General features: G+C 37.4%; 1 protein-coding gene across 1 annotated transcript in view; it reads left to right on the top strand.

The window, feature by feature from the left end:
• Nucleotides 1–27037, top strand: part of SENP5 (SUMO specific peptidase 5) — a 52063-nt gene that overhangs the window by 19196 nt on the left and 5830 nt on the right. The window contains exons 3-7 of the mRNA XM_084871620.1: nt 8053–8158; nt 8301–8439; nt 8700–8747; nt 10581–10658; nt 23823–23960. Of these exons, the coding sequence (XP_084727746.1) occupies nt 8053–8158; nt 8301–8439; nt 8700–8747; nt 10581–10658; nt 23823–23960 (509 nt within the window). The remainder of the gene's footprint in view (nt 1–8052; nt 8159–8300; nt 8440–8699; nt 8748–10580; nt 10659–23822; nt 23961–27037) is intronic.

Genomic DNA, 27037 nt, shown 5'->3' with positions numbered 1-27037 from the left:
ATCTTTAAAAAACGTATTTTTGTCATTTATACTGTCCAGAAGAAAGACAAATTTCCCTACCATGAGGTTAGCAGAACCATGGTACACAAACCTAAAATACCAAATTAATTTATAAATATAGATGTAGCACTTCCAAAAACAATAGATACATTGAATGTGGCATATAGTAAAACTGTAGCATGATGTGAGGAAATAGGAATTTTCATAGAATTCATGTTTATTCACATTAGTGATCTGTATTGTAATACATGAAAAGTATGTTAAAAACAAAACTAGGAGGAGAGTTTGGGGAAATCAGAAACTGAGTAACTCCCCAAAGGCGGAAAGGAGAGGGAAGGTCCGGAGGGGAGCCCAGGAGCAGAAGGAAGATTAGTGCAGGAAAATGATGCAGTACTGAGTGAGTCCCATTTCTGGAGATGGCAGAGGTAGAAAGGAAAGGGGAGACCTATGATAAAAGACTGAGTAGAGGAATCTCAGCAAAAGTATCTTTCCCTGCCTGTGCCACATATCAGAAGGAGGATATCAGCTATCAGGCTACAATCCTCACCCCTTTGGCATACAGCATTGGCATTCTAACAACAAGGTATTGTTGGGGAGAGAGGACATTTCCCATCCTCCCTGCTCCAATACTTGTAACACTTGGCAAGAATGAGGAACAGTCATTTCCAGAACAGTTTTTGGAGTTCTTCTGCACCACATTGAAAATAGTTCAAGGCAGCCTTAGCCGGTTTGGCTCAGTGGATAGAGCGTCGGCCTGGGGACTGAGAGGTACCAGGTTCGGTTCCAGTCAAGGGCATGTACCTTGGTTGCGGGCACATCCCCCAGTGGGGGGCGTGCAGGAGGCAGCTGGTCGATGCTTCTCTCTCATTGATGTTTCTATCTATCTATCTCCCTTCCTCTCTAAAAAAAATCAGTAAAATATATTTTTAAAAAATAGTTCAAGGCAAAGAAACAACTACTGCTCATCATAGCCTTCCCTCCACCCAAGTTACCCAAGTAGACACGAGCCCAGAATCTATCACCAGACATCCAAAGAAAGCCAACACAATGAAAGAGACAGATTTCAACAAATAAAAGAACTAAACCTGAGTAATCAGGATTAATAGAGCCATTAGAATAAGACCCAATATAGGATAGTTAGCACAGGCAGTCCTCGGGTTACGTCAGACACGACGTCATTTCGTGGTTATGTCGTTGTGTGGTTACATCCCTCTCCCATTTATTTATTTTTAAAAAAAAGTTCCGTCATTTCAACGTATGTACATATGTGCTGTATGTTTTTTATTGTCTATTTACCACAGGTTAAGGTCAGGAATTGTTATCTTTAAATTTTTTTTACTGTTTCACTTCAATACTGCTGTGTATGTGCTCGATGTGAGTGATGTAGGGGCTGATGTAGGTGGGTTCCGATTTAGGTGAAAATCGCATTAGAGATAGGAATGGATCTCCGATGTAACCCGAGGACCTACTCATAGTAAATGCTCCCTTCACTGACTTCTACAGCATAAGCCAATGTTAAATCCCATGGTATGCTGAATGCTGCCTCTTTTCTAATATAACTGTGCATTATGCTCATTGCAGTGGGCTTACATATTTATCAATAGCTGTACTTACTTCAATGTACTTACTGTTTCATAATTTTATCCATTAGTTTAAGTGAAATATGAGTGTAAAGAGAAAGTTACTCTTTTCAAAACCAAGTTGGATGCGTTGCAATGACAACAGAGTTGCTGAAAAAATTTATACTGAGTTTTGCTTATACAAGATAACTTTTTAAAAATATGTTTTTATTGATTTTTTTTTTAGATGGGATAGAAATAGAAACATTGATGAGAGAGAAAACATATATTTTAAAAGAGTTGGAGGATATGAAAATCTAGGATTCTGTATTCAGATTAGCTAATGTTTTGGAAGGAAAGAAATAGATTCCTATGTCACAGCATTCTAGATGGATTAAAAATTTAATTAGAAACAAGTAAATACATAAAAACTTGTACCCAATGTTCATAGTATCATTATTCATAATAGTCAAGAAGTGGAAACAACCTAAATGTTTATTAACTGATTAATGGATAAATAGAATTTGGTATATCTACACAGTGGATTATTGTGTTATAAATAGAAATGGAATACTTAAATATGTTTCAGTGTGAATGAATTGAAAGTATGCTAAGTGAAAAATGCCAAATAAAAAGGCCACATACTGTAGGATTCTATTGATTTGACATGTCCAGAGTAGGCAAATATGTGGAGATAAAAAGTAGATTAATGGTTGCCAGGGCTGGGGGGAGAGAGGAATAAGGAGTGATTACTAATAAGTTTCTCTGTGGGTTAATGCAAATCTTCTGGAATTAAGTAGTGATAATGGTTGCACAATTCTGAATATATAAAATCACTGAATTGTTCAATTTAAGAGGTCGAATTTTGTGGTGTGTGAATCATAGTTCAATAAAACTGTTAAAAAATAAGTACAAGGAACTATTTTAATAATCAAGCATGATGGGAAACTCAATCAATAAAAATATACCAATCTAACTTCATAAACATTAAAAACTTGTATATGTGTATAACAAAACTCATAGGTGAAAGTTAAGGTTTTAGACATGCAGTTGTCCTTTGATCCAGAAATTGGACTGTTCTGGCAACCAATAGAACAAAGATATGTGAAAGGTTTTAATTACTTAGAGAGCTAAAAATTAACTTTTAAATGGCCATCAATAGGGAATTGGTTAAAATATGGCATACCCATGTATGTTGTTTTGAATCGACTTAGGTAAGAAATAACATGTATTGAAGGACAAAAAGCAGATTCAAGAAGAGTAAATATAGTGTATTGTTTATATGTTTAAGAAAAACATGTTTATAAGGGCGTAAAGTTATAAAATAATTACAGGGTAATTGCCACTTTGTTTTAAAATATTTATGGTCATAATTTAGGGGGAAAAACTTAAAATTAAAGCTTCTTCCTGTTTGAATACTATAAAAATATTCATTCCCACTTTCTTCTAGACCATGAATGTGTTATTTTTACATTTAGCCATTTGGAAAAAAGTAAAATGGATCCCTACCTCATTCTTTACACCAAGATGAATTCCAACTGTGAATAAAATAATTGGTCACTGGTTCTAGTACCATTTATTGATTGATTCATCTTTTCCCCAGGGTCATGAGATGCCACCTGCCATTGGTTCTGTTTCTTTGCTAGCATTGTTCTGCTTTGATTGCTATTTAGTTTTATAATTTGATGGGACTAGGCTCTCTGTTTCTTCTCTTGCTCATTATTCGCTGCTCCCTTTTAATCCTTAAAAAGTTTAAAGGAATTTCTCACATTTTTGTCTCAAGAGGAATTTTGGATTTTTTAAAATTATAAACAAACCATGACTTTTCATTGGTATTGTATTCATTTATAGATTAATTTAGGGGAAATTGCATTGATTACAATATTTGTGTTTTCCTGTCTAAAAACAAAGAATTCCATTTATTGACCTATCTGTCCCTTATAGAATTTTATAATGCTTTTTACTTAGATTTTGCACAAACCTTAAGTTTATTCTTATATTTCATTATTTAAAAATGTTTTAATTGAATTTGATAGGGTGATATTAACAAACTTACATAAGTTTCAGGCATATATATTATATAATACATCAGTACCTTCCTTTTGATTTCTGGCATGTGTATTATATTTTTTGGAGAACCAAGTGGTTGCATTTCTTATGTGCATAACACAACCTATTTCCACTTTTAGGATGGAATGCTATTTCAATAAAAAACTGTCCAATTTAACTTCTTTTTAAAAAAATATATTTTATTGATTTTTTACAGAGAGGAAGGGGGAGAGATAGAGAGCTAGAAACATCAATGAGAGAGAAACATTGACTTGCTGCCTCCTGCACAACTCCCACTGGGGATGTGCCCGCAACCAAGGTATGTGCCCTTGACTGGAATCGAACCTGGGACCTTTCAGTCCGCAGGCTGACACTCTATCCATTGAGCCAAACAGGTTTTGGCATGTCCAATTTAACTTCTAAAATAATACCTCAGGTTTTATTTTTTAAATTATTACCTTTTGTACTTGCAGGATGGACTATAATTTGAACTGTAGTTTTTTGTTATTTTTTCCCCCCTAATATTTTGTCCTTTGCTTCTTGATCACATTGAAATTTTAGTTCTTTTGAAGTAAAAGAAATTGTATTCCAAATGCACTTTTCCTTTTTGGTTCATTAGTTTGGTGATAGCCAGAATAATAGACCTGGCCAGTGTGGCTCAGTTAGTTAGAATGTCATCCCTTACACCAGTGGTTGGCAAACTGCGGCTCTTTGGCCCCTTGAGTGTGGCTCTTCACAAAATACCACGTGCAGGCGCACACGTACAGTGCGATTGAAAGTTCGTGGGCCATGTGCAGAAGTCGGTTTTCAGCTCTCAAAAGAAATTTTAATCGTCGTACTGTTGATATTTGGCTCTGTTGACTAATGAGTTTGCTGACCACTGCCCTAGACTGAAAGATTGCTGGTTCCATTCCTGGTCAGGGTACATGCCCAGGTGGCAGGTTGATCGCTGGTAGGGAGTGTGCAGGAGGCAGCCAATTGACATTTTGCTCTCATATCATTTCTCTCTCTTTATCTCTCTCAAATCAATAAAAAAATCTTTTTTTTTTAAAAAGTCCTCAATTTAAAAAAAAAAGAATAATGGACTTAACTCTTATTTTAAGTCTGTTTTCTGCGTAATTCTTGGCCCACCCGTGTTAAAAGGGGAAGGGGAAGTGAACACAAGTTGTAGGGAAAAGATAGGTAGTTATTGTTTTGGAGGTGGCATAGCATAAGGGCTAACTGCTCAGTGTCTGGTCGCTTGACCTACAATCAGTCTTAGTTCTGACATATGCTAGTTAGGGATCCTTGGGAAAGTTACTTCACCTCCCTAAGCTTCCGGTTCCCATTTGTAAAATAGGGATACTGTCTAACACAGAGGGTGTTTACATGGATGAAGTGAGGTAACACCAGTGCTTGGCTTATGGTCTCAGTGAGTGAATAGTATGCGTCAGTGAGACATTGTCATCTAAAATTCTCCTTGAAGATTTAGGTAGGGCCTTCCTATGCATTAGGAATCCATGTTTACCAACTGAAAGTGAAAACCAAAGTACAAATAAGGGGGAAGAACTATAACGATATCTCCACCTCTTTGCCACGGTACTCGTTTGGCATTGGAGTCCATATGCCCTAGATAGATGAGCCTGATTTTTTATTTAAGAAGTTTCAATTAAGGTTCCTGGGCCTAAACTGTAATCTTTTATTATTAGGAGAATTATTTTTATACTAGAGGCCCAGTGCCTCAGCCTGGCCTGCGCTCTCTCGAAGTCTGGGACCACTCGGGGGATGTCTGACTGTTGGCTTGCAGTCCGGGACTCTCGCAGTCCATGACCCTTGCTCTTTACCGCCTGCCTGCAGCAGAGGCAGCCCAGCTTCTGGCTGAGTGGTGCTCCCCCTGTGGGAGCGCACTGACCACCAGGGGGCGGTTCCTGTGTTGAACGTGGTCAGTGCCCATCATAGTGATGGGTGGTCCAACATTTGGTCCATTTGCATATTATGCTTTTATTATATAGGATAAAATGTCTTAAATGCAATTTCCCAGATGTTGGGATTCTTTATCTTCTGTTTGGACCCATTCTCCCTTGTATGACATAGTAAATGTTGTAGGTAAATGTATGCTCTATTCCTTCTTAGAAGCCCCAAATCTCCATCTGATTAACCTGGATGATGGGACCTCCTTTTTTCTCTTCTGTATGCCTAAAGCCTAGATCAGGTTTAAGCAAACAACTCTGTGCTGTTTGCCATACCTTGACCTTTGCTCTTCTCTTAAGCCTTTCCAATTGGGAGCCACTCTGATGAGAGACTAACAGGAAGAAAAGTGGGTTTTTCACATCCTTTATTGCCCCTCTCCTGTACAAAACACTCCATTCCCAAGACAGTCACTGTGTTGTGGTCCTTTCTGTTCATTTTGTGTCGATGTGTAGCAGAGGCCATTCTTAGAAAGGTAGCTGAGTAAAATAAATGTGTATTGTCCTTATTTTTCCCATGTTAGCCTAGTAGACTGAACTGTCAGACTGATGGTTAGCGAGGCTGTTGCTCTCTCCATTCAGCATCAGTGAATAGCACAAGTCACATCTGCACTTTTGTGAGCCTCTCAGCCTTTCCTCAACTTCTTTGTATTTACTTAGAATATGTCCTGGTTTTATCTCCTAGGGCCTTTTTAGGTATATTCAGTGGGTCATTTTGGAAGCCATTAAAATGCATATACATATTACCTAAATTGACCTGAAGACTATTCTATATTCTGGCTAAGAAGTCTTCCTTAATTCTGTGTCCGTTCTTAAAATATGCTACCTGCTGTTATCCAGTTAAGCTTACCTCATAGTGTTATTCAGAGTATAATAACACTATCAAATTATATATTTAAAATGCCTTTGAATTTGTCCCTTTCTTTGAGATGAGAGATTACACACCTTTACCAAGTGATCCTTTGACCGCAATCTCAACAGTTCATTCCCTCTAATTGTGATTTAAATATATGCATTACATTTATATTATATTTATATTTAGCACATATATATATATATATATATATATATATATATATACACACACATATATATGTTTTTATTGATTTTTAGAGAAGAAGGGGGAGAGAGACAGAAACATGCATCAGCTGTCTCCTGCTTGCCCCCTATTGGGGATTGAGCTTGAAACTCAGGCATGTGCCTTGACCAGGAATTTAACCAAGGACCTCTGGGTGCATGGAACATTGTTCAACCAACTGAGCCACACTGGCCAGTCTTCTAATTGTGATTTTTTAAAAAAATAATTCCTTCAGTTACCAAATGTGATAGACACATTCAATCAGATAATTAAGCCTTTACTAGTATATTTCACTCTTTCAGAGATAGGATTCTGCTGTAAGATTAAACTACTGAAAGATGTCAGTCTTTAGTTTTAGCTAGCCATTTCCTCTCTAACAGTGCATTGCCAGCTTAGAAATCCAATGTGAAATGTCTTAGAACATTTCTCTATGTGATAAGGGCGTGATTCATTTTATTTTTTTCACAAATCATAACTTTTAAAAGATTTTGTTGCCCTAGCTGGTTTGGCTCAGTGGATAGAGCATCAGCCTGCAGACCAAAGGGTCCCGGGTTCAATTCTGGTCAAGAGCATGTACCTTGGTTGCAGACTCTTACCCAGCCCAGGCCTTGGTCGGAGCTCATGCAGGAGGCAACCAATCAATATGATTTTCTCACATCGATGTTTCTGTCTGTCTTTCCCTCTCTTTCATGCTCCCTAAAAATCAATGGAAAAATATCATCAGGTGAGGATTAACAAAAAACAATCTCTTCTGCGAGCATCAGCCTATGAATCAGGAGGTCACTGTTCTATTACCAGTGCAGGCACATGCCCGAGTTGCAGTAGGAGGCATGCCTGAGGAAACTGATCAATTATTCTCTCTCATCATTGACCTCTCTCTCTCTGAAATAAAATTTAAAAAAAAATTTTTTTTTTAAAGATTTTGTTGTTGTTAATCCTCATCTGAGGGGTAGGGGGTAGAGAGAGAGACATCTAGTTGAGAGAGGTACATTGATTGCTTGCCTCCCGCACTTACCTGCAACCCAGGTATGTGACCTTGACCAGGAATTGGGCCGATGCTCTAACCCAGTGGTCGGCAAACTGTGGCTCGCGAGCCACATGCGGCTCTTTGGCCCCTTGAGTGTGGCTCTTCCATAAAATACCACCTGCGGGCATGCACGTACAGTGCAATTGAAACTTCATGGCCCATGTGCAGAAGTCGGTTTTCAGCTCTCAAAAGAAATTTCAATCGTACTGTTGATGTTTGGTTCTGTTGACTAATGAGTTTGCCGGCCACTGCTCTAACCAATAAGACACACCTGCCAGGGCAAAGATTTTTTAATAGTATGACATATGTAGTACGATAGGTTAAATATAGGTTAAGTATTGGGAGTATGCTGAAAATGGTTTTTCTACCTTAATCTTTCTTTCTTTATTTAAGGATTCCTAGATGAGGTTATGAAGAAGTATGGCAGTTTGGTTCCACTCAGTGAAAAAGATGTCCTTGGAAGATTAAAAGATGTCTTTAATGAAGACTTTTCTAATAGGTTTGTCTATGATGCTTAAGTTAAGCCCTTGACAATAAAATTTAGCATACATAACTTTTTCTTGATTAAAATAAGATACTTAGTAATAATTTGAGTAGAACTCATGTTTTTAATTTTCTATTTAAAAATCTTTCTGTTTCAGAAAACCATTTATCAATAGGGAAATAACAAACTATCGGGCCAGACATCAAAAATGCAACTTCCGTGTCTTCTACAATAAGCACATGCTGGATATGGATGATCTGACGACACTGGATGGTCAGAATTGGCTGAATGACCAGGTTAGTGTATTGTAGGTTCTCATCATGGAAAAGTTGCAAAGGATGTTGGACAACAAATATAATTAATAACGTCTGTGTTGGCCTCACTGTTATCTTTTGGAATCAAGAATTCTTTATTCCTTATTGAAGTGACTCATTCTCTAACCCCACTGACCGAAGGTATGATTACTGTTAGCAGTATCAATGTGTTATTCATTTTGAGTGGGATGTTCTAAATTGTATAGGATTAGTAAGCTGCTTTTATGTTGGCTTCTTTATAGGTCATTAATATGTATGGTGAGCTGATAATGGATGCAGTCCCAGACAAAGTAAGTGAAAACTTACTCTTCTTTAGGAGCAAGAGTCCTTGTATATTAAAAACAAACAAACACTTTATATAATTATGATATTGCTTGGATTTTTTTAAAAAAAAATTTTTTTAAATTTTTTAAAAAAAATTTGTCTTGATCAGATGCTAGGTTTGGGCTTATGTTCTACAAAATCACTTCTGCATAGAAAGTCATGATTGCTGGTGTTTCCTACTATTTGTTTCAAAGTAGATATGGTTGTTGATATCTTTTTTTTTTTTTTCTTAATCCTCACCACAGAGGATATTTTTCCATTGATTTTTAGGGTAAGTAGAAGAGAGGGAAAGACAGAGAGAAATATTAATATGAGAGAAACACACCTATTGGTTGCCTCCTGCATGAGCCCCGACCAGAGCCAGGCCAGGGAGGAGCCTGCAACCAATGCCCTTGATTAGAGTCGAATCTAAGACTTTCAGGCTCTATCCACTGAGCCAAACCAGCTAAGGCTGATTGTTGATATCTTGAGATGGCTTTTTCTTAGTGGAAGATACACAAAAGGGACTATTTGCTTTAAGCTTTTAAATTTAACTTAGTTTTATTATCTTTTAAAAGTGGTAAAGTAGTATTTAGCTTCACTTTATTTTGGATTAATCGTTGATACTCAGTTCAAATACAAACTAAATTTTAAAATTCCCTTAGCTTAATTATATATTAAAACTATTCTTAAAATGTAATATATAAATTTCTTTCTGAGTACTACTCAAATTGCTTAGTGAGTAGCCTTTGATTTCAACAATCAAAACTTTTCGAAATGCTTTATAAACTTTTGTAAGTCTAACAGATTAAACAGATAATGTAATGAATATCAGATTCCAATACTATTTATGAATATAGACAAAATGTCATGACTTTCCACTTAGAATCGCAAATATGTTATATCATGAGGCTAATCTGTCAGATTGCATTCCAGATTCTGATGAGTACAAAGTGTGAGACTCACTGCTCTAGAAATAGCTACTGTAAGTTCTTTTAAAAACCTGTATCTTAAGCCACATGGTTCTCAAAATAAATGTGCATCAGAATCCTCTGGTTTATGAAACCAGATTGCTGAGCCTCAACCTCAGAGTTTGTGCTTCAGTCGGTCTAGGGTAGAGTCTCAGAATTGCATTTTGGCAAGTTCTCAGGTGATGCTGATACTTGTGTTCTGGTGACCACATCTGAGAACCTCAACAGGAAGAGAACAGTTGTATCATTTCAAGTGAGTCAAAGTTTCTGAGAAAACATTTAAGACCACAATTGTTTTACCGTCTCAGGTGGCCTGATACTAATTTAGAAGCCAAAACTTTGAAGCCATGGATGCAGGACATGATACTCCATATGACTGGAGTAATTCTTTCAGTGCTAGAAATGATTAAACTATGGCCTTTTTATAGTTGTTATGACAACAAGAATTTCCAAATTCACATTCTTCATATGAGGTTAGTTTTGTAATCCATACCCTTAGTTCAAGGTAATTATTACCTCATTCTTTCATAGCTTCTTTCAACTTGATCACCTGATTTGGAGAAATCTGTCAGGTTGCTTGTCTACTTGATTGGATTCAGGTAATCTATTTACTGTCCATTCCAGTTCTAACTATAGACCACAGCTGTAAGGTCATTCTAATGAAAATTTGAATAGAATCTTCTGAGAACCATGCAGTGTATTTTTTTATATTTTGGTTATTTTAAAGAAGAAACTTCCCCTCACTTTTTTTGTTTATCTTATATTCAAGGAGTTTAAATTTCCTTTTTTTTTTTTAGTTAAACCTGGGCCTAATATAATGTGGGTGCTTGTATTTGATGTCTCTTCTAGGTTCACTTCTTCAACAGCTTTTTTCATAGACAGCTGGTAACCAAAGGATATAATGGAGTAAAAAGATGGACTAAAAAGGTATTCTCTTTTTTCTAAATTTGTAATGCAGATGATAATCCACTTTGAGTGGAAGTATACGAACTTTATTACCAATGTGATGTTAATTAGAAACAGACTTTTTTTTTAATTGATTTTTTACAGAGAAGAAGGGAGAGGGATAGAGTGAGAAACATCGATCAGCTGCCTCCTGCACACCCCCTACTGGGGATGTGCCTGCTGCCAAGGTACATGTCCTTGACCGGAATTGAACCTGGGACCCTTCGGTCCATAGGCCGATGCTCTATCCACTGAGCCAAACTGGTTAGGGCTAGAAACAGACTTTTAATGTGAAAGTTTTTTATTGTTTCTTTTAAATCTTGTTCAAAAAATAAGACACTAGTAAAATTGAGTCTATCCCCTTGATTGGAATGTACTGTTGCTGAGCCTCAACCTCAGAGTTTGTGCTTTAGTTAGGTCTAGGGTAGAGTCTCAGAATTGCATTTAGTAAGTTCCCAGGTGATGCCGATGCTTGTGTTCTGGTGACCACATCCGAGAACCTCAACAGGAAGAGAACAGTTGTATCATTTCAGTTAACAAAGCACTGGCAGAAAGTTAATGGTTTGTACTACTATTAGCTTAATGTGCAACTTGGACAAGACAGTTTGGGCTATAGATTGCTTATTTATCAAAATGATAAATCAGAGTAATCCTTAAATCACTTTGTCTTTTTAGAAAATATATATTTTTATTGATTTCAGAGAGTAGGGAAGAGGGAGAGATAGAAACATCAATGATGAGAATCTGATCGGTTGCCTCCTGCAGACTGCCTGCTGGGCATCAAGCCCGCAGCCCTGGCATGTGCCCTGACTGGGAGTCAAACTGGCGACCTTTTGATGTTCTCTCTCATCTATGTTTCTAGCTCTCTGTCCCTCTCCCTTCCTCTCTGTAAAAAAATCAATAAAAAATATATTTTAAAAAATATTCCTATTAAAAAAAATAAAGTGATTCACACTAATTTTGGGGTTTCCCCGTGCCTGTAAAAGTTATGTTCACATTATACTGTAGTCTATTAAGTGTGCAATAGCATATGTCTAAGAAAACAGTGTACATGCCTTAATTAGAAAACACTTTATTGCTAAAAAAAAATGCTGACCATTCAGGCCTGTTGAGAAATGGCACCAATAGACTTGCTCAATGCAAGGTTACCACGAGCCTTCAATTTGTTAAAAAAAAAATGCAATATTTGCAAAGCACAGTAAAGTGAAGAGCAATGAAATGAAGTATACCTGTACACTCATGGAAAATTAAACATGAGAGAAAAGGACTAAAATCAAGTATGCAAGTCATTTCATTAAATAGAATGAATTAAATTATTCTGTCCTCTAGATCCTTTCAGATTGGAATAAGTTACTAAATTCATCTATATGTTATATATAAGAAATAAAATAATATGAAAAAGGTTGAAAATAAAGCAACAGTTAAAGAGGTAGTAGGCAATTGCAAAACAGAAGAAGGAAGTCACCGAAAAACACACACACACACACACACACAAAACGGATTAGCATTATTAAGAGCATTTGAGGTAGAATTTAAGGTGAAAAGTAAACTATGATAATTTCAATATATAAAAGTGTAAAGATTGCTAAAATAACAGTATTGGGAGATATATACTAGATCTTTATACCCCTCAAAAAGAAAATATACATTTGTTCCTTTAAGAAACATTTGTAAAAATTGATTGTATACCTGGCTACAAAGTACATATTTCTTGATCACAATTCAATCTAATTAAAATAAATAATAAGTGGTTTAAATCTTAATAATTTGAAGATTTTATAGATGCATACATTACTAGATATAGCCATGGGGTTCAAAAGAAAATAAAAAAGTAACTTATACGGTTTGGCTCAGTGGTAGAGCGTCGGTCTGCGGACTGAAGGGTCCCGGGTTCGATTCCGGTCGGGGTATGTACCTTGGTTGCGGGCGCGTCCCTGGTGGGGGGTGTGCAGGAGGCAGCTGGTCGATGTTTCTCTCTCATCAACGTTTCTGGCTCTCTCTCTCTCTCCCTTCCTCTCTGTTAAAAATAAATAAAATTAAAAAAAAAGTTACATATACAAACTGTCTAGAAAGGGATGGAAAGGGGAGTATATCTTACCAACTACTATGAAAAGCTGTTTTGAGGAGAAAGTTAATGGCCACAAATGCCTTTATTATTAAGGAAAAAGTGAAAAATAGAAGAATTAAGTAAAATTAAATTACAGAATGACTAAGGATTTAAATGCAACAAAAATGAAATAGTGAAAGTAAGAAGAGAATCTGTAAGATCTTTTAAAAAACAATGTCAGCATAGTGAAGTCTATTCTCTATACAACTTAAAACTCAGATGCTATAAACAAAATTAATTCAATTACACAAAAAGAAATAATTTTGCATTTAAAAATAGGAGCAATGTAAAAGGACAAATAAACTGGGACAAATATTTGTAACTCATATCACAGAACTAATTTTCTTTTTTTCTTTATGTATTGATAGAGAGGAAAGGGAAGAGAAAGAGAGATAGATTTGTTGTTCTACTTACTTTGCATTCATTGGTTGATTCTAGTATGTGCCCTGACCAAAGATCAAACCCTCAGCGTTGGCATATTGGATGATGCTCTGACCAATCAAGCTAGAATAATTTGCTTACTGTATAAAGGGCTTTTTCTACAAATCAATAAGAAAAAGACCCCACATATAGTAGAAAAATGGGTGAATTATATAACTGAAAGTTTTAAAGTAAAGTTTATTATTGAGTTCTGGATATAAGTCTTCTGTCAGATCTGTTTTGTGAATGTTTTCTTTTAGTCTATGGCTTTTTTACTTATTTTCTTAACCATGTCTTTTGATGAACAGAGATTATAAATGTTGATGAAACCTAATTTACCATACTTTTTCTTTTATAGGTATTGCTTTGTATAACCAGTCTAAAAAAATACTTGCCTCTGATGTTTTCTTTAGATAGCATTAAAGTTTTTAGGTTTTATATTTATATCTCTGATATATCTAAATTTTGGTATAAGACATGAGGTAGAAATCAAGGTTCTTTCCACCCCCTTCCCACTCCCATATGAATATCCAGTTGTTCCAATGTTATTTGCTGAAAAGACTTCTCTTTCCCAGGTAATTGCTTTGGCAACTTTGTAGAAAATCAGTTGATCATATATGTGTGGTCTATTTCTGGACTTTATGTTCTCTTACATTGATCCCTTTATTTGTTCTTATGCTGGGTATTCCTCAACCCAGCCTGCACCGTCTCCAATTTGGGATCCCTCGAAGGATATCCTACTGCGGGTTTACATGGATCGGGCTTAAACTGGCAGTCAGACATCCCTCTCACAATCTGGGACTGCTGGCTCCAGCCACTCACCTGCCTGCCTGCCTGCCTGATTGCCCCTAACCACTCTGCCAGCCTGCTCGCCCCCATGTGCCTCCCCTGATGGCCTGCTCACTCCAAACTGCTCCCCCTCCTGCTGTCCTGATCACATCCAACTGACCCCCACTGATGGCCTGCTCACCCCCAACTGGCCCCCCTGCTGGTCTGCTTACCCCCAACGGCCTCTTCTGTCTCATTCTGGCCTGATCACCCCCCTCTCCCTCCCCTCACCTTCTTCCTCCCCCCGCGTGCTCCCCCCCCCCCCCCGCACCCCCGTGACCCAAGATCCCAGCTCCTCCTTTTTTTTCTTTTTTTTTTTTTTCTTTTCTTTTTTTCTTTTTCAGTGCCTCCTTGAGTGGAGGCCAGGGCCAGCTGAAAGCAAGTATCTAGGATTTATTTATTTTATATAATTGATATAATTGATGTAGCCTTGAGCAGAGGCCAGGGCAGGTGGGAAGCTTGGCTTCCTCCATTGCCAGGGCAACCTAAGCCTCCTGCTTGCTCCGGCTCCATGGCCGGTCGCCATCTTGGTTGGGTTAGTTTGCATACTCACTCCTGATTGGCTTGTGGGTGTAGTAGTGATGGTTAATTTGCATATTTCTCTTTTATTAATGTAGATCATCTAACATGATCACTGTATGTTAAAAGTATGTCTTGAAATAAGTTTAAGTTGGCCAGCTTTATCCTTCTTTTTCCAGATTGTTTTGGGAATTCAGGTTCTTTGCATTTTCATGTAAATATTAGAATCAGTTTGTCAATCTCTGTTTTTGGTGTGTGTTTTTTTAATTTGCTGAGTTGTTATTGGTATTGTATTTAATTTGTATGTTCATTTGTGGAGAATGGCTACCTTGACAATATCAAATCTTCTAATCCATGAACTGGCATATTTTTCATTTGTTTGCGACTTTAATTTTTCTCAGCAATATTTTGTAATGATTTTTTTCTTTTATTTAACTATCTCCTGAAGATATGTATATATATTTGTTTGGTTTTTTTGTAAATATATTTTATTGAGTTTTTATAGAGGGGAAGGGAGAGGGATAGAGAGCTAGAAACATCGATGAGAGAAGAACATCGACCAGCTGCCTCCTGCACACCCCCTACTGGGGATATGTCCACAACCAATGTACATGCCCTTGACCAGAATCAAACCCGGGACCTCTCAGTCCGCAGGCCAACGCTTTATCCACTGAGCCAAACCAGTTTTGGCTGTATATATGTTTTGAGGATATATTTTTATTGATGAGAAAGAGAGCAAGAGACAGACATAAGAGAGAGAAACATTGATTTGTTGCCTTCCATATGCAAGGGGATCGAACAGGCAACCTGGTTATGTGCCCTGGACTTTTTGGTGTATAGGATGATGCTCCAACCCACTGAGCCACCCAGCCAGGCTATTTTGTAATTCTTAGTGTGCAGGACTTGTACATGTTTTTAAAATGTATCCCTAAACATTTATATTTCTCAAACTGCTATAAACAGAATTAAAAATTTTTTATCTTTCAATTGTGTACTGATAGTAAGCAGAAAAACAGTTGGTTTCTATATGTTGAGCTTATAAGCAGTGACTTTGCCAAATTCACTCACTGGTTCTAGGAAGTGTTTTTGTGGATTCTGTAGGATGTTCATAGGAAGAAATGTGTGTAAGTAGTGACTTTTCTTTCTTCCTTTCCAAACTGTATGTTATTTTTTTTTTCTCGTCTTATTGCTAGGACTTCTAGGACACTGTTGGATAGAAGTAATGAAAGAGGACATCTTTGCCTTGTTCTCAATCTTAGGAGGAGAGCATTGAGTCATCTAATAGTTATGATGTCAGCTGTAGGTTTTTTTGTAGGTGCTCTCTATTAAGATAAGGAAGTTTTCTTCAATTTTTAGTTTGCTGACAGTTTTTAATAATAAAATGGATGTGCAGTTTTATCAAATGGTTTTCCTGCATCTGAAGAGAGAATTTTATGGTGTCTTGTCTTTATTTTTTTAAATGCGCACATATGTGTGTGTGTGTGTGTGTGTGTGTATCTCTTTAATGTGGTTCACATACATATACATATGTGTTACATAGACTCTTTTCTATGTACGTGGATGCATCTATTTTTTTAATGGGACTCAGATCGAAGGAGCAGCACTTAATCTTAAGACATTCCAGTCTCAGGGCCACATGATAGTTCTTGAAGCCTCGGCTTGGTCATGACATAACTTCAGTTCTGTTTCCAGTGCATTAATTAAAGCAGATCACATTGATTCATTTCTCCCCCTGGGAGGCTCACTTGAAGCCCCATGGCAATAGGCAGTTCTGTATAATTCTTTTGTAGGGAGAACTACAAATAATTGGAATCAATACAATCTAGGGAGACAAAAATATGCACATTAAATAAACTCAGTGTTTTATTATTTTTTAAAAAAATATTTTTTTGGATCAATACAATCTGCCACATACATTTTTAAAAATATATAGTTGGCATACAGTATTATATTTGTTTCTGGTGTACAATATAGTGAGTGATTCAATACTATATACCTTATGAAGTGATCACCATGATAAATCTAGTAAACATCTATTGCTTTACTTAGTTATTATGATTTTATTGACTCTATTCTCTGTGCTGTACATTATACACCTGTGGCTTATTTTATAACTGGCAATTTGTACTTTTTAATCCCCTTCACCTTTTTTGCTCATCCCTCTATTCCCACCCCACCCTCCCGCCCCCCTCTGGAAACCATCAGTTTATTCTCTGTATCTGTGAGTTTGTTTAGTTTTTGTTTGTTCATTTGTTTTATTTTTATTTATTTATTTTTAAAATATATTTTATTGATTTTTTTACAGAGAGGAAGGGAGAGAGAGAGAGAGAGCTAGAAACATCAATGAGAGAGAAACATCGACCAGCTGCCTCTTGCACACCCCCTACCGGGGATGTGCCCACAACCAATGTACATGCCCTTGACTGGAATCGAACCTGGGACCCTTCAGTCCGCAGACCGACGCTCTATCACTGAGCCAAACCGGCTTCGGCCATTTGTTTTATTTTTTAAAGTCACTATATAAGTGTAAGCACACAGTATTTGTAATTTTATGTCCAGCTTATTTCACTTAGCCTTATACCCTCTATGTTCAAATATGTTATCATAAATGGTTAGATTTCTTTTTCTTGTTGTGGCTGAATAACATTCCAGTGTGTGTATATGTGTGTATGTGTTTCACATCATCTTTATTGATGGACACCTAGGTTGCTTCCATATTTTGCCTGTTATAAGTAATGCAGCAGTGAACATGGGTGTCTTTTTGAATTAGTGTTTTCAGTTTCTTAGATCAATTGCCACAAATGGAATTGTTGAGTCATATGGTGGTTCTATTTTTAAATGTTTGCAGAATCTCCATACTATTTTCTATAGTGATGTACCAGATTTCAATCCCTCTAACAGCACACTAGGGTTCCCTTTTATCTACATCCTCATCAACATTTAGTCTTTTCTTTTTTACTTTATTAAAAAACTGAGGTTAGCCCTAGTTGGTTTGGCTTAGGGGATAGAGCATCAGCCTACAGACTGAAGAGTCACGGTTCAATTCTGGGTTGCTGGCTTGATCCCCAGTAGGGGGTGTGCAGGAGGCAGCCGATCAATGATTCTCTCTCATCATTGATGTTTCTATCTCTCTTCCTCTCCCTTCCTCTTTGAAATCAATAAAAATATTTTTAAAAATACTGAGTTTATTTCATGTGTTTATTTTTGTCGCCCCACCATTTCCATTTGTCTGACCTTCACTGCTACTGTGTCCTATTGTATCATTTCATACATAGTTAGAACCAAGGAAGGGTGGAGTTTCACTTTAAAGCGAATCAGGCAGTTTGGACAATACATTCTTGGCAATGGAACCTGGACAACATTTATCAGACAGGGTAGGGAAAGTTCTCACTGCGTTATGAAAAGGACAGCCTGATAGCAACTGTTACAAAAATGAAGTAAGATGGAAAATTTTAACAAACTGTTTAAACTATTCTCTTAAAAAAAACTTACTAAAGAAATTAAAAAAAAAAAAGAAGAAGAAGAGTAAAGAAACTCCTCCACTGCTAGAGACCTTGGCCAGACTCCTGGTTAGTCATCTGGAAGCAATTCACATCCCTGATGCACTTGGCTTCCACTTCGGGAAAAGAACCACCTTTTTCTGTTTGTTCATATTTTTACTTTAAGATCATCTACTGAACTCAGTCTTTTTAGTGTTTTAGGATTTTTCCTATTTTCTTGAAGGATTCTTGACCTTTTGGTTTTGGTGTTGATGGTTTTAAGTCGTTTTCATTAGGGTTTGATTTTTGGCCAGAGTATCTCATATAGATTTCTTTACTAGAGTTTTTTCTTCAGCTTCAGAGGAAGGGAGAGGGCAAACCGGCTTCAGCTTCCTCATCCTCAACAATCCTCTTCCTCCTCTTAGTCATCCTCATCTTCAGCAGCAGCAACTCTGACCTTTTTCTGTGGAACCTTGCTACCTCTTCCAGGGGCAGAACACTTAGCAGACACACATAGGAGTTTCATTTCCTCCTCTCATCTTCTGACCCTGCTTCTGGCTCCTCCACAGCTACTGAGTGCTCTCCACTAATATGCATAGGCCCTGAACCGCACTTCACCCATAAAACAACAGGTGGCATTTTTTTTTTTAATCTTTTTTTTAAAAATATATTTTATTGATTTTTTACAGAGAGGAAGGGAGAGGGATAGAGAGCTAGAAACGTTGATGAGAGAGAAACATCGACCAGCTGCCTCTTGCACACCCCCTACCGTGGATGTGCCCACAACCAATGTACATGCCCTTGACCAGAATCGAACCTGGGACCTTTCAGTCCGCAGACTGACACTCTACCACTGAGCCAAACCGGCTTCGGCTTTAATAAATCTTTATTGTTTATATTATTACGAATGTTCCTCATTTTCCCCGCCTCCATTGCTCCCCTCCAGGTGGCATTATTTCAAAGCCACAGACATTCCCAAAGTTGCCAGTGTTACTTTAATTGGACTGCCTTCATAATTCATTCTCTGCTTCAACAATGTGCAATTCACCCTTTGCACCAGCCCCTAAACTGATTGTTCTTAAAGATAATTGTTTTCCAGATCCATAACATTATGGTAGAAAACAGTGCTTGATATGATTTCAGTCTTAAATTTATTGAAACTTTCTGTGGACTAATATGTGATCTATCCTGGAGAATGTTCCCTGTGCACTTGAAAAGAATGTGTGTTCTGTTGTTTTTAGATGTAATGTTTTGTATATATTTATTAATTCATGTGGTATAATGTGACATTTAAGGCCAGAGTTTCCTTGTTAGTTCTTTTTCTTTTTTTAATTATGGTTGTATGTTGTTTTTTTAGATAGAGAGGAAGGGAGAAGGCAAGAGAGAGAAACATCGATGAGAGAGAAACATGGGTCGGCTGCCTCCTGCATACAACCTACTGGGAATCAAGGCCACAATCCCGGCATATGCCCTGTCCAAGAACCAAACCAGTGACCTCTTGATACATAGGACAGTGCTCGACCCATTGAGCCACACTGGCCAGGCTCCTTATTCTTTCTGTTCATTGTTGTGAGGTGTTAAAGTCCCTACCATTGTTATTATATTACTATCAACCTCTTCCTTTGTTCCGGTTAATATTTGTTTTATGTATTAGTTGTTCCTATTTGGGGTGCATTGATGTTTACAAGTGCCCTATCATCTTGTTGGGTTGATCCCTTTATCGTTATATAATGCCCTTCTTTGTTCAAAGTTTATTTTCTAATATTAGTATTGCTACTCTAGCTTTCTATTCATTTTCATTTTCATGAAATATTTTTTCAGTCCCTTCATGATGTGTGTCTTTAGTTCTGAAGTGGGTGTTTTGTAGGCAGCATAGATATGGTTCTTACTTCACTCTTTTTTTTTTTAATCCTCAGCTGAGGATATATTTTTAGAGATTTTAGAAAGAGAGGAAAGGAGAAAGAGAGAAACATCCATGTGAGAGAGAAACATCGATTGGTTGCCTCCCATACACACACCAATGGAGGATTTAACCACAACCTAGGTATTTGCCCAGACCTGGAATCAAACCTGCATTCTTTTGGTAAACGGGATGATGCTCCAACAACTGAGCCACCCAGCCAGGGCGATCACTCTTAATTGTGTGTGTGTGCGTGTGTGTGTGTGTGTGTGTGTGTGTATGTGTGAGAGAGAGAAAATTAATATATTAGAAAAAAAGAAGAAAAACATCTGGAAAGATACACACTGAAGTTTTATCTTTTTATCTGTAAGTTTCTAATTTTTATTTTTTAATTTATTTGAGAGGAAGGAAGAGGGAGGGAGGGAGGGGGAGAAGGAGGAGAGAGAGAGAGAGAGAGAGAGAGAGAGAGAGAGAGAGAGAGGGAGGGAGGGGGGGGGGGGAGGGAGAGGGAGAGGGAGAGGGAGAGGGAGAGGGAGAGGGAGAGGGAGAGAGAGGGATTGAGATTGGTTTGCCCCACATGCGCCTCCACCTGGACATGTGCCTGACTGGGAATGAAACCCACAATTCTTCAGTGTACGGGAAGAATGCCGCAACCGCAACCGAGCCACCTCGGCCAGGGCTAATTCTTATGTTAAAAATTGTTTCTATAGCCGAGACCGGTTTGGCTCAATGGATAGAGCCTCGGCTTGGGGACTGAAGGGTCCCGGGTTCGATTCCGGTCAAGGGCATGTACCTTGGTTGTGGGCATATCCCCAGTAGGGGGTGTGCAAGGGGCAGCTGATCGATGACTCTCTCTCATCGATGTTTCTAACTCTATCTCTCTCCCTTCCTCTCTGTACAAAATCAATAAAATATATTTAAAAAAAAATTGTTTCTATAATTTAAAAAGTTTGGTATTTTTTCCCTCTTGTTTTTTTATTGAGGGAAAATTGTTATATAACATTATGTAAGTTTCAGGTATGACATCTGTATACATTACAAAATGATTGCCATAAAAATTTAGTAACTGCCGAAACCGGTTTGGCTCAGTGGATAGAGCTTCTGCCTGCGGACTGAAAGGTCCCGGGTTCGATTCCGGTCAAGGGCGTGTACCTTGGTTGCGGGCACATCCCCAGTAGGGGTTGTGCAAGAGGCAGCTGATCGATGTCTCTCTCTCATCGATGTTTCTAACTTTCTATCTCTCTCTCACTTCCTCTCTGTGAAAAATCAGTAAAATATATATTTTTTAAAAATCTAGTAACTATCCATCATCACACAATTGACCTTTTCACTCATATTGCCCACCCCGAACCCTCTTCCAATTTAGTAATCATCAATCTGTTCTCTGTATTTCTGAGACTGGGTTTTTTTGGGTTTTCTTTTAGATTCCACATGTAAGTGAAATCATGTGGTATTTGTCTTTCTCCATTTGACTTATTTCACTTGGCATAGTACCCTCTAACTCCATTCAGGTTGTTGCAAAGGGCAAGATTTTATTCTTTCCTGTGGCTGAATAATATTCCAATCTATTTATACACCGCATCTTCTTTATCCATCCATCCATTTATGGACATTAGGTTGCTTCCATATCTTCTCTATTGTAAATAATGTCGCAATATATGGGGATGAATATCCAAAAGTGGAACAGCTAGATCATATGGTAGTTCTCTTATTAATACTTTGAGGGATCACCATACCATTTTCCAAAAATCTTACTATTTTTTAATCATGAGACACTTATAAAGCGTTTCTGACTAGGTTCTCTCCAGCCATGTGCTATAGATGTTGTGAACCTTGGTGGTCCAGCTTTTGGAGCTTCTAAGTTGTATGATTCAGTGTTTGGGAGGATCAGGTTGGTCCAGAGAATTTCTAGAGGGTCTTAATGCCTGGCCCTTACTTCTCTGTTTGTTGTGGTTACCCTACACGGGGTATTTGGGGTGCTTACCCAGCACGGGGTATTTGGGGTGCTTACCCAGCATGGGGTATTTGGGGTGCTTACCCAGCATGGGGTATTTGGGGTGCTTACCCAGCACGGGGTATTTGGGGTGCTTACCCAGCACGGGGTATTTGGGGTGCTTAGCCAGCACGGGATATTTGGGGTGCTTTGGGAACTCAGACAGCACGCCACACCACCCTGGCTAGGATGGAATGAATGCGTTCTCCAATCTGCAAACAACTGACCTTTAAAAGGCCACCTGGGCCATTCTCATTCACCTGTTTTCCCAGATTCATATGCTGAGATGTTTCCATTATCTCACAGTTTCCGTGCGCAGGAATCCAGGCTGGGTTAACTGCATCCTCTGCTCTGGGTCTCAATAGGCTGCAGTCGAGGATTCAGCCAGACTCCATTCTCACCTTCCAAGCTCATGCAGATGGTTGGCACAATTCAGTTCCTTGTCATGGCAGGCTGGAACCCTCAGTTCCAAGGGCTACCTCTCTCTGTAGGAAGCGTCAGCATGGCTGTGTATTCCTCCCCAAAAAAGTTTCTTCTTGAGAAGAATAGAAATTCGGTGTAATTGAAGACTGTATTTTAAATGATTCCTTGTTTTAGAAACTCAAAATTTTTTAGCTGGAAAGAACCAGTTATCAGTCCTTTCTAATATTTCCTTCTATCTATTGTACATCCCAGGTTTGTGGATGCAAAAGCTGAAAAGAGAAGTGCTAAAGTGCTTTGCCCTAAGGTCATTAGACTAGCAAAAGATTCATCTAGAGCAGGACAATATCTGAATCTCAGAAAGCAAGGAAGGCTTGAGAACATTGCTAAGAATCTGGTGTGGTTGTGGGGGGAGGAGAGGGAGGATAAGTGGTGATGTGAGGAGACGGGGTGGGGAACACGCAGTACAGTGTACAGATGATGCGTTGTGGAATTGTGCACCTGAAACCTGAATAATTTTGTTAACCAGTGTCGCCCTAATAAATTAAAAAATAAAAAGAATCTGATGTAGTTTAAAATAGCCTTGTAATAGTTTTAACCCAAGGGATATCTAAAATAATCTTTAAAAATACCTGAAAAAAATAAATCTATTAACTCTCTTACAAATGTTTATTAAACACCTACTACTTATCATCCACACTAGGATTTTGAGTGGAATAGTAAATATTCCTAGGTTGCAAAGGGCATATGGGGATATAAAAGATGAATTAGAATGTATAAGATATTTGAAGTATTATCAGGGATATTTTTATCAATTTTGATACCTGGGAGACCTGAGGTAGTAATAATGGTAATAGCTAAGATTTATTAGCTACATATAATGTGTTAAGCATTTTACATTTATTATAACTTTCAAGAACTTTATAAGGTAGGTACTGTTGCTATCTGTATTTTATATTAAAGAAATCAAAGCACAAAGAAGCTATGAAAATTGCCAGTTATCAGGCCAGTAAGCGGAAGAGCCACAATTTGAACTTAACCAGACTTATTTCAGAGCCCACAGTCTTAACTACTGTACTGAGTCTGTAGAAAGATAAAAACCATATAGCCATATTTTCTAATACCATGACTCCTTCCTAAATAAGACCTGAGTTGAGGCTAAATGTGAACACAAAAAAATTAGTTAAGCATAAAAATAAGGGACCAGATCATATCTGGCAGTTGATAAGCACAGCTTTAGCAGGTTAAATGGAAAATGGTGCTTTCTATATTATCAGGTTTTTTATTGTGTATTATAGCTTAATAGTTATAATATGTGCTTCAGACTAAGACCTGAATTCAAATTCTGGCTTTACCGCTTCCTAGTTTTATGACTTTGGGCCAGTCAGAGGTCAGGACATTGGAGCAGCTGTTTATTGTTGTTGATTTGGATAGCCTGTGGTGATGCTGCGTTTCTGTTTCTGTTTCTGTTTTTGATTAGGTGGATTTATTTAAAAAGAGTCTTCTGTTGATTCCTATTCACCTGGAAGTTCACTGGTCTCTCATTACTGTGACACTTTCTAACCGAATTATTTCATTTTATGATTCGCAAGGCATTCATTTTAAGTTTTGTGTAGAGGTAAGTTAATGCCCATCCCCCTCCCCCCTTTATCTTGTGATTGACCAAATATTATCATAGCACTAGATACAATACCACAGAGGATCCAGTTCGCTCATAAAACCCCTCTGAAATGTTGGCAGAGAAGGACTGCCAGAGGACTCTCCACGTGAGGACAGGTGCTGTCTGTAATCTGGATCCCTCTCTGAGATTCATTTGGATTTTAATACATTTCATTATGCCTTTCCTTAACACTTTATTTTGAATGTGGAAAGAAATCGTTCTCTTTAGAACTGAAATTTGCCTGTATCTTCAAAATAACTTCTTTAGAATGAATTATAACCAAGAGAATCCACTGGTAAATATGAGAGTTCAACAAGATGGTGGAATACAAAGCAAGAAAATTCAGCAGGTTTCTTAATTTTTCTGCACTAGCAAGAACCAGTTAGAAAATGTGTCTGAAAACAGAAATATTCCACTTTCAAAAACAACAAAGACATAAATTACCCAGGAATATATCCTAGCAAAAAAATTGTAGACATTTTTAAAAATGAAAAAAGTGTTTAAAGAAAATCTGAATAGATAGAAAGACACACTCAATATCGGAAAGAGATCATTTCTCCCCAAACTAATATATACCAATTTCTGTCCTGGTTGGTTTCCCGTCAGGATTTTGAAATAAATCTAATTAGCTTTTCATGGAATCCATATTTCAGAATTCACATGCATGAACAGCTAAAATAGTTTTGAAGTAGTATAGTGAAGGAAGGATTACTTGGTCTACTACATGTCAAACTACATCATAAATACTTTTCTTTAAAATTTAAAAATATTTATTGATTTTGGAGAGAGAGAAACATGGATTTGTTGTTCCACCCATCTGTGCATTCATTGGTTGATTCTTGTATATGCCCTGACTGGGGATCAAACCTGCAACCTTGGCATATCAGGATGATGCTCTAACCAACTGAGCTATCCGGCAAGAACTATATCATAAAGTTTTTAAAAATATATATATTTTATTGATTTTTTACAGAGAGGAAGAGAGAGGGGTAGAGAGTTAGAAACATCAATGAGAATCATCGATCATCTGCCTCTTGCACGTCCCCTACTGGGGATGTGCCCGCAACCAAGGTACATGCCCTTGACCAGAATCGAACCCGGGACCTTTCAGTCTGCAGGCCAATGCTCTATCCCTTGAGCCAAACCGGTTTTGGCTATATCATAAAGTTTTAATAATGAAAACTATGTTTATATTTATTTAGGAATAGATGAGTAAAACTGGTGGAATAGCATAAAGAATCTAGAAACAGCTGATGCATATGTGGGAACTTAGTGTATGATAAAATTGGGAAAGGACAGGCTATTCAGTACATGCCATTGGGAAAATTAGCTATCTTTTTGGAAAAGTAAAATATAGATCTTCACATCATACTATTTAGAAAAACAAATTTCAGATGGAATAATGACCTAGATATAAAGCATAAAACTGTAAAAGTTAGAATAAAATACAGAAAATGTTATGTTCTTAGAGTAGGAAAGCATTCTTACCCAGAACCAAAAGAGCAAAAGATATAAAGGAGCAGTAGACTTGAAGACAGTGTTTGTGACATGTAATAGTCACTGTCCAGAATATATAAAGTACTTCTACAAATGATTAAGGAAAAAAAAAGGATCTGATAGAAACAAAGGATAAAATAAATAATTTTTTAGGAAAAATGCAAATAACCATTAAATGCACGGAGAGATGCCATACAGGAAATGCAAATACAGTTCCATTTTTTGCCTGTTATATCAGGAAAAATTTAACGTATTCAGTTGGTAATGTGGGTGTAAGGAAACAGACATTCCCATATTTTCTGGTGGAATGTATATTTAAACAGTGCAATTCTACTCAGTTCTAAGTACCTTATAAATTATTGCATACCAATTCTATTTCTTGGTATCTACTCCATAAAAATATGTATTTATATAGAAGAATGGGGCATACACCAGGATGTTTGTTGCTAATAGTGAAAAATCCAAACACCCTAAATCTAACTCTGCTAACAAATTAGCTAAATATGTACATTACAGTCATACTGCTAAGCTTATCATTGCAGTTAAAAAGAATATAAATTTCCACGTTCTAACATGGAAAGATCTCCAAGACATAAATGAGTTTAAAAAAGCAAGTTGTAGGAATGATACAATATAACATGTTTATGGCAATAAAAATATGTATGCATAATATATGTGTGTATACTAGTATATGTGTGTGTGTATATATACACAAACAAACACACACTTATGTATACACACATATATCTACTCTGCCTTTAGGGAGGTTAATTTAATTCATGAAACCTCTGAACCCTTTTTTTTTCCCTAAAGGAAGATAAATTATTTTTTAATATCTTTATTGATTTTTAGAGAGAAAGGGAGAGGGAGAAAGAGAAACATTGATAGGAGAGCTGAACATTAATCAGATACCTGCTGCACACCGCACCGCCCCTGTCCCCCCTCCCCACCAGGGATTGAGCCTGCAATCCAGGCATTTGCCCTGGCCAGGAATCACATCAGCAGCCTTTTGGTGAACAAGATGATGTTCAACCAGCTGAGCCACCCTGGCCAGGGCCAGCTCTACTCTTAGGAGAGCTACACGGAGAGATGCATGAGGAGGCGGAGGGCATGAGGGAAAGTTTGAAACTCCAGTAGGCTTCGTCTTGGTAGAAATTTCAGGATTCTGACTCTGTTAGTATTTGGAATGGGTTTAATTATAACTCGACAAATTAAATGATACTTTTACGTGCAGTTCTCAAAAATGTGGAAATAGGAATGTTTTTCATTTAGTTTCAGTTATTGATTTCTCCCATGAGTTCCTTCCATTTATTGAGCTTTGGCAGTAATTTTTAACTTTCAAATTCAGCAGGTTGACTTACTACTGAAAAAGGTTGACCATCTAATTAAAAGTTCTTATTAAACATATATCAAGTGTGCACAGTCTAAGTGCATATCTGAGTTCAGGGGGTCAGAGTCCTTAATACTATAGAGTGAAAGGTCTGAAATAAAGTTCCCGCTGTAAACATGTTCATGCATGCTCTTCCCAGTGGTGGGGC

Source organism: Pipistrellus hanaki (assembly GCF_964339955.1).
Source record: "Pipistrellus hanaki genome assembly, chromosome: 2".
Taxonomy (NCBI): domain Eukaryota; kingdom Metazoa; phylum Chordata; class Mammalia; order Chiroptera; family Vespertilionidae; genus Pipistrellus; species Pipistrellus hanaki.
The sequence above is the reverse complement of the archived record's forward strand: the minus strand, read 5'-3'. Positions and strand labels throughout refer to the sequence as shown.